This window comes from Aptenodytes forsteri, unplaced genomic scaffold (assembly GCF_000699145.1).
Source record: "Aptenodytes forsteri isolate BGI_AS27 unplaced genomic scaffold, ASM69914v1 Scaffold209, whole genome shotgun sequence".
In the NCBI taxonomy this organism is placed as follows: Eukaryota; Metazoa; Chordata; class Aves; order Sphenisciformes; family Spheniscidae; genus Aptenodytes; species Aptenodytes forsteri.
Genome location: NW_008795034.1, coordinates 334074 through 349818, shown reverse-complemented (window position 1 = coordinate 349818; position 15745 = coordinate 334074). Strand labels below are relative to the sequence as shown.

General features: G+C 50.9%; 1 protein-coding gene across 1 annotated transcript in view; it reads right to left on the bottom strand.

Moving 5' to 3' along the window:
* Positions 1-2191: 2191 nt before the first annotated feature.
* The window catches only part of BAZ1B (bromodomain adjacent to zinc finger domain 1B), a gene marked incomplete at its 5' end in the record, with an annotated part of 45289 nt that continues 31735 nt past the window's right edge, over positions 2192-15745 (bottom strand). Inside the window, 6 exons of the mRNA XM_009276377.1 lie at positions 2192-4409; positions 5030-5133; positions 6845-6996; positions 9407-9525; positions 11354-11501; positions 13154-13301. Coding sequence (XP_009274652.1) covers positions 4043-4409; positions 5030-5133; positions 6845-6996; positions 9407-9525; positions 11354-11501; positions 13154-13301 — 1038 coding nt within the window. The remainder of the gene's footprint in view (positions 4410-5029; positions 5134-6844; positions 6997-9406; positions 9526-11353; positions 11502-13153; positions 13302-15745) is intronic.

Below are 15745 nucleotides of genomic sequence, written 5' to 3'. Positions count from 1 at the left end.
CCCCGAGGCGCTGGGCATGGCTGGCCCTGCTGGGGAGACAGAGCTTTTCCACAGAGCCTGCCCCAAAGCGGAGCTGCCCCTTGTTAGGGCTCTGTGCCGGGGGACACCGGCTGGCCCCCTCTCACAGCCGCTTTCAACCCTGTGCTGGGGAGGCTCAGCCTTCCTCCGTACCCCCCCACCCCAAGATCATCCCTGCATCCTCTCTCCGTCCTGCTTGGAGCAGCTCCAAAGGTAGCCAAAGGCCTGGCTCCAGCACAGTTGGGGCAGCTGCAGACGCCCCTCTGCAAGGGGCAAGCAGGGCTCAGCACTGCCCCATCCCTGCCGGGGCAGCCCCCCCCAGCTTGGGCACCGCTGCCATGGTTGCCCGTCCCCGGTGCCAGCAGGAGGGACGGCTGCAGAGGCTGAGCCAGGGCTGCCACTGGGTGAGAGCGGGCTCAGGACACCCCAAGGTCCTGGTCCAGCTAAGCATGGTGAAGTCGAGCCTAGTGCCCCCCCAGCACCCGCTGAGCTGTGGACGTTATCCCCCCTCGCAAGGCAGGACACTCCCTCCAGGTTTTGAGTAGCAGAAGGGAAGTCGCTGTGCTCTGGGAACGTGCTAAAAATCCCAAGTTACCCAGACTATTAATTGGCTAATATTAACGATTAAGCCATGAGGAAGCCAAGGGGGGACCAAGCTCAAGGCTCCTCACCCGCTGCGCCCCCGTGGCCTCCCCGAGTCCAGAAAACACAGGTGGCCCCACTGGGTTTTGTCACAGGCCAGCCCCGGTGAGATGGCGGGTGCAGCCGGGCTGGTGACCATCCCCCAGCCCGCGGTGCCAGTGGGCAGCAGGGCCACGGCTGCCCGCCAGCCCGTGCACTCGCTTGCCAGGCGTGGGGACAGCTATTTATAGCCCCTGCACAGGACATTAATGCCATGCAGGGGCTGCTATAAAAAGCAAGTCTCCGAAAAGGTCTTGGAGCAGATGCTGGTGTGAGGTCTCCACGCTGAGGCCTGGAAATGTCCCAGCTTGAGTCACACTCTGATTCACCCAGGTCCTGTTGCATGCCCGGCAAGCCAAACCACCTCTTGTGGAGAGGGGATGAGGCTTCTCTGGGGAAAGCAGCATCTGTCTATCGCCAAGAGCCTTCGAGCCCTCAAACCCATCAGGGGATTTCCTCTGCCCAGCAGAGCTGGACCTGGCTGGAGCGCTCCCAGCTCTGCTCCTGAGCAAGGAGGACGATGAAGTCACCCAGGAAACCATCACGCTCCTGGCAGTGCAGCACTGGCAGAAATGCAGGCAAAACTTTGGCCGACACGTTTATTTCACAGATGACGGGTCGTACATCAGCACTGGTTCATCACCTCCCCAGCCCGTGCTGCCGTTGAAGCTCACTGTGTCAGAGCGCCCAGCGTGTCCCCGTTAGGCTGCTGGAGACCAGGATGGTGGGTTGGGAGTTGTGCTCTCAGAGACACAGCGGGGACAGTCCTTGCTGATCTCTGAGCTCCAGCCCACAAGGCTGCAGTTGCTAAACACACATTAACAAAACAAGGGAGGCAGTTTTGACGGCCAGCCAGCCAGGCAACGCTGGGGTGAAAGAGCAGAGACATTTCAGCTCCCCCATCACCCCCTTGTATTCCCTTCAGGAGAGCTACCCAGTGCCACCCTGCGTGCTGTGGCAGGAGGACAAGTGTCACACTGGCAGCCCGCAGGAGACAAGGGACCGAAAGGGGTGGCCAGCCCGAGGACTGCTCCCACGTCCCGGTGACCTCCCCCTGTCCAGGGGCAGGAAGAGCACGGCCCCGTCCCTCATCTCTGGGGAGGACAATTAAACAGCCAGCTCAGAGCACGCATGTCCACGCCAGCACATTATTTTGTGCCCAGCACAGCTTAGGAAGAAGGGTGGTGTGCCACGGCAGCCCTGCCGCAGAGGGCATGGCACCACCCGTCTGCGATACTGGGAACCGAGGCACAGCCCAGGGGCTGGTATAACCAAACCTGAGCAGGAGGCCTAGAAGACGGTTCTCCAGAGTTGTAAGCTGACCTGACCCAGACTCGCTGTTCCCTCGACCCCTTGCTCTGCGGCTCCATTTTCCCTCCGGAAGGCAGCGATACCATGTCTGATGGGGGCTCTGGGGAAGGCAGAGGCGAGACATCCCAGACAGTCCCACACGAACACAGGGCGCCTGCAAAGGACTCGCTGCAAGCCAGTTTTACAAACACAAGTACATAATGTTTATTTTTAAGTTTCCAATTTATTACAAGTACAGCCCTTAGCAGAACCCCCTCCCCCCCAAATGACATTTATTTTTAAAAAACGTACAGTTCCAAAGGTTTCACCGTGTAGGACCTGCAGAAAAACGTTCTCTATGAACAGGACAAAACAAAGCCTGTGAAGGAGACTTGTGAAATACAAATGTCAGTGCTATTCTGTGGGGCAGGGAGCTGAGGCTGGGCAGAGGGGAAGAGGGAAGTGGCTGGAAACCTAGTCTCTGCAGCCATCGACAGTCCAGAACTGAAACGAATACCTGTTAAAAAAAAACCCTAAAAAGTTCACAAAACTAGGCTGCAGTTTTTAATAGATGATTCTTCTCAAATCACAGGAGCTGCAACAGCTGCTTTTGCTTTTCTGTTACAAAACCAGCATAGAGCAGCCCTGCGGCTGGTTTGTTCCAAATTGAAGACTTCTATAATAAAAAGTTCAAGCCCTGATTGTATGATCAAAACCTGTCATGATGGAGAGGGAAGGGTGATGAAAAAACCACACGCTTTTCTTAGAGAAAAGTCAGTATCTCGGGCGGCAGGACCCACTGCTGGGGCCGCGGCAGAGCAGCCTCCCAGCAGGATCGGGCTGGTCGGCCGGTGCGGGACGGTCCTCGCTGCGCTGGGGGAGTGCGAGGGAGGTGAGCTAGGGAAGGTATTACTATAAAACATGGTGAGAGCGTGGCTAGAGAGGGACTGGGAGATCCCCCGCCAACAAGTCCCCCGGTGTAACTCCAGCTACTGGTAGGAAAATGAGTTTTAAGAGGGGGGAAAATATAAAGCAAACACGATTTCATATAAACTGTACATGTGCCAAAGCAAGACAACGGTATCTTACAGGTGTTCTTTGTACAAGATCACAGCTAGAAACAAACCACTTTTAACTAGAAAATTAATTTAAAAAGTTACACAGAACATGTTTCTGCTGCTCCCCTTGCCCTGGAGCTCCCTACAGGGTGTGCAGAAAACCACGCTCTCCAGTATGCTTCTGGCACTCGGTTCATCCAAAGGGCTACATGATTGTGTGCTGTTCAAGGTGAGCGGGGAAGCCAACTGCCTCCTCTTTGCCGTGTACGTGTGAAGAGCTGAGCTCAGAAGAACCCTCTTCGGAGCGCAACCTCCGGAGATCGCTCCCCGAGAAGAGAGAGGGGAAAAGCAAGAGCACCTCGAAGCCAATTGTGTTAGGATGCTGGTGAAAGCCGTATCTCCATAAATGTAAGTGCTTGCTCGCCCTATGCAGCCCTTCGTTGGGGGCTCAAAATTAACACCATATAAATATATACATACAAGAACTAGCAGCCCATTGGCCTGATCGCACCCAGTCCTTCCGTGAAGCAATATGATCCCTCCCTGCACCAGCTCAAGGCTGGTTTCACATCACAGGCAGCAGACGGCAGAGGTCCCACCACTCTCCGGCGCTGGCTGCTCGCGGAGGGGAGGAAGCGGCTCATCCCAAGGAAGCCGACAGCGCCTGAGCTGGAGTAGGCTTCGTGCTCCCCCGCCCAGCCAGGCTTTGGCCAGGCCTCCCCCTTGCCCTCCCACCTTCCCCTCCTAGCAGGACAGACTCATTCAGAGCTTTGTGGATTTTGCAGGAAGCAGTAAGTCATCTCTGCTCACTCAATGGATGACCAAATACTTGAGGAAATTGCAGAAAAATTAAATCTAGGACGGGCCAAAGGGAAGGCTGGATTAATAGAGAAGTGCCTGCTGCTTCCCAACTCCCTCCAGACAACCCATCCTGCTGCCTGGCAGCACCAGAAGGCCTGCTCCAGCTCTGGCTCTCCCCCTAGTCTCCCCATCCCTCATTTCTTCCTTTTCCGCCCCCGGGAATGTTCAAGGGGCTCTGACTCACTGTCCCCTTCCTGCTCCTCCAGTCCCTGGCACCTGGCAGAGAGCTTCTTGCGTTTCCTGCGTGCATACGTGTGGCCAGGCAGGTGTTTGTGCACCATGTCAATCAAACACTGTTCCGTCTTCTCCAGGCAGGACAGTACGTGACTCCCGTTCTGGTTATAGCGCTCGGCGTTGGAGAACACCTGCTTGATGTCAGAGAGGAACTCCTGCACTGAGCGGTAATTGCCACAAGAGCACTTGCTCTGCATAGTCTGGAAGTCCATAGGGTTGCTGATGACCTCAAAGTAATCTTCGGCTTCCTCCGTGGTCACTGGCTCCCTGCCGAACGAAGAGCCACAAAGATAGGAGGAAAATGACGGCCTTGGCCGCACGCAGTGCAGAGCTGTAGAGGAATAAGAATCACCCCCACCCCCTTCACTCGAGCGGCAGCCCTGACCTGCACCCCCCAAGTGCCGTAACAAACCCAAGCAGCACCTCGACAGTGCTACAGACACGTCTGCCCCGCGGTGGCCATGGCACGATGATGGGAAGGACAGCAAGCTTGCCCTTCTGCCCAGAAAGCTGGCCCAGGCACAGGGACTGGCACATAGCAGGTATGGCTACCTTCTCTCAGTCACGCTGCCTACAGAGTGCCCTGCAAATCCTGGGGGCTGCAGAAAGCACCCACCCCAGCCTCCCCTCTTCGGCCCGCAGCCTACCACCCTCTCTTACACCACCTCAGAAGGGCCCCACGTCTTCAGTCCAGCAGAGGACAGAGAGCGTGGTGGTTTCTTCTGGAGCAGCTTCACTGCCTTTCTTCCCATCCATAACTTGCTTTTGAAACCCCGGTCTCACAGCCAGCGAGTGGATCCGGCAGGACTGCAGCATGGCCAACCCACACCTACACACTGCCTGCGGACAGTCCTGCGCCCACGGAGAAGGAGGCCACCTGCCCTCACCTGAAGGGCCAGCTAAAGCGGTACTTGATCAGCTTGCTGAGGATTTCCTCACACTTCTGCAACTCGAGGTTTTGGCGACGTGCCGTCTTCTTTGTTTGAAGGACCTGCCCACACAAAGGATGCTGTTAAAAGGAAGGGACCGCTACGGGCTTCAGTGTTCAGCAAACAGTTTTGAGGCCAAAGAAGCTGGTTCTTTAGCAGACCTTTTCTTTTCAATCCTCTCGCTTATGAGCTAGTGTCTCAATGGTTGGGGATATGTAGTACTGCTGCAGAAACAAAGTTCAAGTCTTTCAAATGCAGCCATCTTCCACAATAATCAAGAGGCAAACTGCTCTGCTGCAGGACCTTTGATGGTAACAGCCAAGACATGCAGTGGCAGCTTGAGTTACAGAACGGGAGGCCCATCCAGAAGCTCTGGTGGGCATAGCTCACAAGCAGCCTGTCTTTTCTTCCCCTTTTCAAGATGGGTTCAAAGACAACACGGTCAGAACAAGCAGCCAAAGAATAAATGACAGCAAATGGGGAGTGTAAATTCCCTCTCCCTGCCTTCTCTGAGCTCCTGGCGGACAGCACGCAAGAGGCAGAGGGAGAGAGCACTTGCGCTGCTGTACTGACATTGCAGAGCCGACCATGCCATTTTAAATACCAAAGAGCAGCTGATGCCTCGAGCACTGCTGTCCCGCACACAGGCTGAACACAAGGTCAGCCATTTGCCCGGGGATCCGCAGCAGGTCAGGCACCAGCACAGGGACATCCCCTCGGCTCTGAGCGCACCGCTCGTGAGGCATGGCTGCTTAGGGTACGTCAGACGGCGGGAAGGCTCCACAACACAGGGCACTATTCCTGAGCTAGCTTCGGTCTCTTCCTAGGACAAATGGTAAGTGAAAGAGCCCTAACAGAGTCCTCTTCCCCAACTCAGTGTTTTGTCAGAGACCCTGACCCGGCTGTTCCAATAAGATTTTCCCCACTTGAATATCCCTCTAAGCTGGCCGTGGCAGCCCATGCTGGGCTTGCTGGTTTGGTTGCCCTCCATTCTGTAACACAGACCAGCTAAAAGGACACTGCAGATCCATTAGCCAGCCCACCCACACCCAGCAAAAGCAGCAGTGAGCCCAAAGACCATGATCGAGATCGCTCAAGAGTGACAGGACACACCAGCACTACTAGTGCCTGTCAGTGGACAGATGGCAGATCTAGCAGAGGCTTGTGATGTGGCCCATGGGGCTAGAGTATCCTCACGTATCCCCTGTGGTGTGTCCCCTCCCAGGACAAACAGAACAGCACGCTGCAGCTCCACCCCACCTCGCATGCACGCACACACACACAAGATTGCTCTGTTCAGGAGCATAAGGTTTTATTCTTTAAATGTCAAGTGAAACCTAAACCAGCCAAATTATGTCCTGGAGGTTGGGGAGTGACCATACGGACAACAACTGTGAGAAAATGGCCAAGGCTGGGGAGCAAGGGTCCAACATTGCTGGCATTCTCTGACCATCCAGGACCCCCTCAGTCCCCCCACCTCTCTGCAGAGACATATGGATACTATTTAAAACCCTTTAACAAGCTGCAGGCTGCCTGCTACTCAAGGGGGACAATGTGTGAAAGCGGCTGGGGAAAGATGCCTGGCATATCTGTGCTCCGTTTGTACCGGGCCCTTAAGGATATGCCTCCTTTGTTAACCCGCCCCCAGCCCAGCCCGGGTTTCACAATACGATTCAGGGTATTTCTTTGGGAAGGGGAGGGGAGGAAGCGTGACACCTGTTTCGTTTATAACTCATGATGTGAGCAGCCTCCAGGGAGCAATTTGGCTCTTACCAGCTCATCAATGTCTGCGCCGTTGACAGGTGCAGCCCGCTGCCGGGGTCCCCTGGCAGGGTGCAGCGACTGTTTCTTCCTTTGGTGCCTTCCCTGCCTCGAGGAGTACATGGCTGTGCTCTGCTTGCCCCGGGCTGCCTTTCTGGGCCTCACTGAAACATATAAGCCATGGGCTTAGAGGAATGGGTTAACCTGGAAGCAGAGATCACAAGCCCTTTGCCCAGCCGTATGCACCAGGCAGACCCTTGCTCACAGCACAGAGGAGCTAGCGAACCCACAGACGACTGCAACGACCCAGCTTCTTGTCAGCCTGTCCTCACTCAGCACATGCTCATGTCAGCTGTGCTCTTGATACCCTCTCCAGATGAGATATGCGGGTAATCGCCTCCTGTCCAAAAAGAGGCCATTGCCATCTGGCAACAGCCTTCTCCTAAAGGGTGGTCACACATGCCAGCCAACAGCACTGGCAGACCTGAGACCCGGGAGCTTCCAGCTCCTCTGCTGCAGGTAAGGCTTGCCCAGGGCTGTAACAGCAAGCCCCTCTGCTTGCAGAACCAAGTGCTGAGACCCTGACGCATCGAGACTTGAGCGAGGGCAGAGGAAGTAATGCAAGGCCAGAGAGTTGTCTCAAATATAACTGCAACATCCCTTCTGAAAGCACCAGGAGCAGAAACTTGCAGTTTCCCCAGTTTCCTGCTGCCCCCTTGCTCCTCACAGGTTTGGGGATGGGTGCTTTTTCCAAGCATTTACAAGTGGCCCACACAGTAGGATAAGCCAGTTGCTAAGCCCCCCTGGAAAGTGAACTGCGTGCAGGGAGAGTGTCGAGTTACTGCAGCCGGGAGCTGCTCCACGTGCTGCAAGTGGGAAACAATGGGATTTTATTCCCCAAGACCGGGGCTGCTGCATTATATCCCACAGAAGGGCACTTGCCCGTTTGTTAGTCTGCCTGTCAGAGCTTCACACTGATGGAAATGCAAGCGTGCTGACGCACTCCCTTGTCTTAAGTTTCTCCCATGACCCCTCTGTATCAGGAGAATGTGTTAGTCTGCTTCCCCAGCCAAGCTCCTTCCACCTGGTCACAAGTGCTTGAGCAGGCTGTATCCAGCACGCTGTAGCACTTCATCTGCAGCCTCTAATCCAGCCCTGTCCAATAAATCATCTTGCCGGGCCCCCTGTATGAGAAGCGTGTGTCAGAGCAGTGGGACGTCTGCCTGCTGTCGCTCTGCTTGTGTGTCAAGCGTGCGGCACGTGTTAAATGTCTGACAATCCAACATTCTAGGTTATATCCCTCGGGATAAATGCCATGAGGATTAATGGGACTTCTCTATTAAAACAAAAGTTTTCCACAGTGACCTTTCCATGTTAATGCTCTTTAAAACCAGGGGTTGCATTTAGCGCTTTATTTTTAGTGACTGTAACCCTCTTTTGCTATTGTTTGGAAACCTTGGCTCAGCTCCTGACTTGGCCATGCAGCATAGGCTGAACACACTCCAAGTGTGGACATGGATACACTGCAGAACAACAAGCAGTGTCCATAGCCAGGGTATCAGTGAACATCTCTGAAACCAGAATAAAGCAGGAGAATCAAGACTGATAGACCTGGATGGAAACCCTTGAAAGAACATGGGATAATCCTTTGGGTCCCAGTCTCCGGATTCCACCATCTGCCCTGGTTAAGACACTCTGAAGTTAATTTTACGTCAGTCAAGGGCATTTTGACAGAAAGCAAATGCTGGTAACGTGCCATTCCAAGATTGATCCTTTCAGTGCATCAAGTTGCCCAAACGAGACTGAGTCAAATTCACCTAAAACCAAAGTGGATACACATACTAAAAAGTGGTTAAGTGGAGAAGCAGTCATTGAGGAGTCTAGAAAATGCTATTTTATTCCACTCAGCTGCCCAGGAATGAGCCAGTTATGCATACCGAGTGGTCTCTGTATGCAACCAAAAGGTGCTGGCAGTCCAGGCCACACTACACCTCGAGTGCTGCGCCTTCCCACAGGAATGGGCAGAGGAAGTGCTAGTCCTACTGTGTGAAAATGCCTCCTTGCTAAATCACTACAAATCCTGCATTTAAGAGGTTATGAGCTGGTGGGAAGGGAAAAAGCGAAGAGAGGCGGTTGTGGTTAAAGCTCCATAAGCATCTATTAACAGCATCCAGTTTACCAACAAACCCTGTAGGCACAGAGACTGCCAATACCAGTAACTGATAATGCTGTTGCCTCACCCTGCCCTGCTGCAGCCTCTGCTGACCGCCTCACAGCACTCTTAATGGTCTCAGCAGCGTTCCCAGGGGAGTGACTGGGCAGCAAGCGAGAGCTCACTGCAGTTTCAGTCTTCGCTAGCACTGACCCTACCACAAAGGGACAAGAGTTCACTCCAGCTCCCCAGGTAATGTACAGCACCACCACAACGTTCCCCTGTGACATCTCCCAATGTTTCCAAGTAAGAACCTGTTCTATGTGAGGAAAAGCACAAGTCTCAAATGGGACCAAAACTTTGGACACTGAAGGCAAAGTCTTAATATTTTCTGTTACTTTCCTGCATGGTCAAAGCCTTACATTTCAGTCCAGCAACTTCATAATCTTCTTCCTCCTCTTCTTCCTCCTCAGCATCTGGTTCATCAGAAGCTTCCTCACCTTCTTCATCTTCATCTTCATCAGAATCCTCTGCATAATTCCTAGAGTAAGGCAGGTAAACACATTTGTTGTACCAGAGCCTAGGCATCAGGGGCCCTGGGCCCTCTGTTCACAGGCAGAGACTTGCTGATCACCTCAATGTAAAATAAACACCCAGTCTCAGACTGAAGCAGTCTACTGTATTTCAGAGAGTATCAAGTTGTAGCTACAGCTAAAAGGGCACTTCCCAGGCTATCATCTGAACATCTGGGCTGAAAATCCCCAACAGCTGAATGTGTATATTTTTTGCTGTTCTAGGCACCTTGGCCACGTGATAAGGGATTTCAAGATTGTGATTGCTGTGCAATTACTCCTCCCTGAGAGGACGTGCTGCTGTTTTACCCAGGTCTGCAAGCCTGGCCTAAGGAGTTTCAAAAGGGGGGCTTTTTTGTTTCTGCTGGAATGTTTTCCCATTATCTCCTTCCACTGTCATGCCACTTGCATGTGCACTATAGGAAACAGACCTCGTTTAGTATTATTCACAGTTAAGCTTGTATTTAGTAGTGAGCAGAGCGTCAGGCTTCTTATGTGCTGATGTCAGAAGGCACAGAGACTCCCTGCCCAGGACAGTTGCGACTTCTCACGTGTGCCTGTTAAAGCATTCAAACCATTACAAAAACAGGAAAACAGAACAGCATGCATAGGCAAAAGCGGACAAAGGCAAAGCTGTTGTGGGGGTCTCAATCCTCTGGAAAAAGAGGTTCTTGAGCAGTAAAAGGAGTAAGAGTAAGCTCCCACAGTACAGGGGGGGCAAAAGTGCTCCCAGGCTGACATTTTTTTCCTGCCTCAGCTAGGAAGACAAGAGCAGAAAGCAGATAACAAGACAGGTGTTACCCCACCTGATGGCTCTCATCCAGGAGCCAAGCAGCTTGCAGGTGACTCTGCCACATCAAAGGAACTATGATCTCAGGCTAGAACAGCTGCATTGAAGCCCTGTCATTTTTGTACAAGCCTGATGAACTCTTAAATGGTGCCCAGGGCGTAAGTAATACTCTTAAGGCCATACACCACCTGCACATTACAAGCTAGTACACCTCTATTGTCTGCCGCTCTGGAAGGGAGGATCTGTTTGTTGACTGCTTATGCTTCAGATGCCATTTGATAGCCTCGCCTTGCTGACAAAGCAGGTAGATGCAGTACAGCCACGATCAGCAGAGGACATACATTGTAAACAGAAAAATACATCTCGCATACATTTAACTTTCAGCTTGCAATTCAAAAAACAATTCAACCCCTTACTGTCAGGAGGCAACTACTAATTTCTGCTGCATAGAACAACTTTGATTCCTCCTCAGATCATGTTCCCTCTGTAGCCCTTTAAGGACTCCTGCCTTGTTAAGGTTTATCAGGTCCAGAAAACCATCAGAGTGGCATTTTGTAGCCTGATTTTTAGTAGCACAGTAGGGGCTGAGCTGCAGCCTGGAGTAATGTCTGCTCTAACTTGACAAGAACACAACAGTAACAGCCCAATGGACTACAGAGCTGCAGTGCTACCAACTACACTCCCATAAAAAAGCAACCCAACTAGCTGCTCAAAGAAAACAACAGCCCTTAGCGCATCCAATTTTGGTTGATGTTTTGTGCATGTTTTCGCTGCCACACATAAGTCATTTATTAAAACTCCTGAAGTTGTCATGGGTCAGTACAACACAGGTGTGCTAAAGTTACAGCCTGAAAAAATTGCTTTTCTATTGTGCCAGTGCCATTGAGTTAACTAGGCTATTTCAAACCTTTTAAAGGGGCTCTGTTTCAGGCTGTTTTGGTCATCTTGTGAAAGCACGGCTAGAACTGTGCATCAGTGGCAACGCAAAGGAGAGGAGGGTCACTCACCTGCCCCGTGAGCTGCGCCTGGCAGTAGAAGGCTGACACGCTGGGCACTGCCATTCACCATCTGGTATCTCATAGAGCGCCGGTCTCAGACAAAACAGGTGGAAGGCTTTGTTACACTCGTCACACAGGATCAGCTTGTCATCCTCACCTAGGAGAGGGCAACTTACTTGTAACTGAGTGCTGCAGCCTTGCTCAACCTGAGAAGCAGAAGCTGCTGCAGTGCTGGAGGTCAGGACAAAGCAAGAGAAAGATGCAAAGTACCCTCTGACGGCAGGGACCCTTCCTTCTTGGTTCCACCACTGCAGTGGAAACCAGCAGCGTTTAAAAACAAACAAACAAAACAATGCAAAGTCCCTTGCCCTGCAAAGATTTCATTTGAGGCAAAGGTAGAAACCTGCCAAATAGGTTCCACCCAGGCTAAATCTCAAGCCAAACACAGGGAAAGAGAAGTTTGCTGCAGAGATGCCCAAGAGCCTAGCAAGAAGCTATGAATGCAGCTGTTCCTATTCTAGCCTCAATCTGGTCAACTTGCACAGCATCTTATTTCTACTTAAGGTAGCAAGCCTACAAAGAAAATCAGTATGCAGCAGAACTAGTCTCTCTGTGCTGTCTCTCTGTGCTAGTCTCTCTGTCTCACTGATGTAGGGAAACAGGGAGACAGTCTTGAGCCAGCTATTTCATTTACTGAAGAGGAAAAAATAGAAAGTACAGAGAGCTTGCCAGCATGTCTCTTTCTCTAACATCCCAGTTCTTAAGTTCTGTGAAACTACAATCTGTCAGTCTCAGGTGAACCCGCTCTTACATCTGCCTAGAATCTCCTCTCAGCAGGAGATAGGACTGTTTCTGCATTCGTTTGGAATATCCCTGAGGCTCCACAGTGAAGGAGAATGTTGCACCAATTCAGCCCTTATTTTCTTTGAAGAGGTGGATGGTAAACAAAAGTGGCCCAGCATTCCCCCAGAGGTCTGCCTGCCCTCATTTCCCACTAGTGTTTCAGCAAATAGAAAGTGATACAAAAGGCACATGATGAGGCAGAATGTACTACCAAGCTCTTTCCTCCAGGCTTCCATCCAAAAGGAGAGGTTATGGCAGAACAAATATTAGCACTCCATCACTGGTGACACCCCTTCTACTTCCCCCTCCACCTGCAAGACCCTAAAGCCCTTCATCCTATAGTGCATACAGAGAAGGTGGCCCCTTGTCACCTTTTTGGTTACTTCCCCAGCCTTAGCAGAGCAGCAGCCAAAGGCACATAGCTTAATTTCTCTGCTCTCACACAAGAGGCAAAGACTTTGCTTCTTCCAGCTCATCAAGCAGTTCTACTCCCACTCCAGCCTCAAAGCAGCATCATCCCACCTCGCTCTCTCCCATTCGGCTACAAAGGACAATAACCTTCCCAACCTCTCCTTGCTCGTTCCTTCTGTAAAAGATGGGATTAACTGACAAGGCTCAGAGACCCAAAGACCATTCCAACTCAAAAATGAAACCAGGGAATGGACAGCGGCACAAGTGTTCCCAGAAGGATTTGCGGATGACTTGTATCCAAGTACCCTGAATATCCAGGGGATAGCAGCTCTGCAATGTTCTGCAAGACTGTGTACTGGTTTCGTAAGAATGGTTTATTGGAGTCAGGGTCAAATGCTTCTGTGAGATCAATGCTTCTGACTGTAAATCCTGACGTTCAAAACTCAAAATACAGCCAAAGACAGAGTGACAGACTACAAGGGCACGTTGCCTAAGCAGGGCATGGAGAGGTGACAGCGTCCGACTGTTACGCAGGCGTGGGGCAGGAATGCATACCTTTCTTGCGACACACTTTGCATCTGGCATTCTCTGCCGACATATCCCACTTGATACAGGCATCCAGCATCCCGAGCAGCACGTGCATACGGGAGAAGGTCTGGGCCTCACGGATTGCTGTCTTCCACTTCTCCATGGCTGAAGCAACCTGCAGACAGACCTAACAACTTACAACGAAGCACACAGACACAGCTCGCTACAGTCTGAAGATGTTTTTATATCCTTTAGCTGGGGCCCTTAATAACCAAAGCTCAACTCTGTATTTCTTTCCTTCTGTATAGCCTCAGCAGTCCTATTTGTGGTTTATCCATAACCAGCCTCACTGGATCAGACAGTTTGTTCATAACAGTAAAGCCCTTTTGCATTTCACGGCCAGGCTGAAACAACCTATGTGAACTCCACTAAATTCTTGCTCTGAAAGTCTAACCCAAATAATCATCAGGCTAAGAAAATAAAAGGCAGAAATCTAGCACTGTAAAATGCAGGATGAAAGTTAGGCGACAGCTGGCAACACCACTTGAGCGTGGTGGATCGGAGCAGCCTGTGCTGCCCTCCAGTGGGTACCGCAGACACTGGAGACCATCAGCAAGACCCACCACATGCTTGGTCCTCCCGGTCCTCCGAGCTGCTCAGCTGGCAGAGGGGACCGTGACATCAGCGACAATCAGATTTGACAGGCAAAGCATTTGGAGCCCCAAATATGAAACCAGCCGCTTTCCTGAGACAAGATGACCTCAGCGCATGTGAAATCCCTGAATTAGCTGCAAGTGAGGATGAAAAGCATTAAACCTGAGATTTGCATCAAGGCAACTGCTGGAGTCTGCACATAGCAAGCCACACGCGAAATCTCAAACTCAGCTCTGGAGGTTTAGAAACAACGTTGCGGTAAATCGGAAATGCACCAGAACAGAGAAGTAATCCAGAGCCACCGCATGTTCAACTCCAATGTTAATCCTTTGCTTTACAACAATGAGGTGATGGCCTAGACATGACAGGGACATAATAGGACTCAAGTTAATGTTCTTCTACCCCAGGAGAATGAAAAAACAAACAGTGAAGTGTCAGATGGGAAAATCTAAACTCTGCAGCTGACAGCAATTTGGGAGCCAAACAAAATCCAGGATTTTTGCAGAGTTGCACATTCTCCTCCCACTGAATTTGAGGAAGCACAGCATATATTAGATGCTTGGAAAAACACACAAACTGTTCTAAAATGCCAACATCCTTGCTGCCATTGCTAGCGTGGAACTTGGAGCCCAAGACATTCAAGACAAACGGAAACCTGCACAGCCTACTGTGGCAGATTACACAGCGCTGTGCTATTTCTTTGCAGAACATTGTTGAGGTGCTTCACATACTGTGTAATTGATTTTCCAAGTAACTGTTCCATGGGTTTTGCTGTTAACATACCGGGTAACTGCTGGGCCAAGATAAATCTGCAAAAGCTGTTGGCAAGTTTTGCTTAGATTTTTCTCCCCAAGCCTGTGGAATTTAACAGATTTTTAGCCTTGCTTCCCAAGCATCATGAGACTATGGCATTTTAGCAGTACCATTATCAAGGGAGTTCAGACTGCCAACTAGGCAAAACAGGAGATTGGAAGAAGTTACTTAAATACCCTCCTGACTGGAGAGGAGCAATCTAGCAGGGAAAACAAAAAAACCCACAAAAATACTAAAGGAGAAGTCCTCAGTCACATTTCAACTTCAGAGTGACAGAAAACACCTGCTTTGGTAAAGGTGGACAAACCTCCAGCTAGAAAGGCTCTCATCTGGTATCCTAAGATGACAGACGTCCCTCTGAACAGCTGAAACGGTAATCGCTTGGTTGTGAAGCTGCTCTTTGAGGTATCCTCTGCAGGTGAAGACTGCCCCCCCTAGCCTTTTCCCTTGCAAACACCGCTGACAGCAAGTAGCAGGGGTGGATAACCTACCCATGCTCTTCACTACACTCAGGCAATTGTGCTGCAATGTCATGCTGCAAAGAGGTCGCATATTCCCTGTCCTGTTCTGGGATAGCCCAGTGCTACTGCCACTGGAAATGGGAACATTTGCCTAAACACTGGGGCACAAGACTGCTTTTCAGAAACAGCCATAAGCCAGGTCTACATTGCAATCTTTTGCCACTCAGCAGCGTGATCTCTAGCTATGTAGCTGAGCCAGCAGGAACCCTTAGTATAGACAATTGTGTCAGCAAATGGGTGCCTATTAAGCCATAACTTGTTTCTCACAGGAAAAATGAGACATAACCATACCGCAGGACTGCAATTTCACTCGTATAGTCTGCAAGTACATTAAGTGTGTTTTTCCAGTACGGCTATGCTGTATTTTACCTGCTATGTACTCTCAGTGCAGTTCTGGCCCTAAAAGACTTCATAATTCTAGGCCTATGCAAGAGATTTGCCTTTAAAAGCCTAACAGTCAGTTGGGTTTTTTTATCGGATAACTGTATCTAAGATCTGGGCTGCTCTTTCAAGGTCATCTATAAAGGTTTGCTGCTTTGGCAAAAAGAAAGCTCATTCCAGATAAACCGAGGCAAAAAAAAAACAAACCCCAAACAAAACCTAAAACCAAAAACCAAACAAACCAACAAAC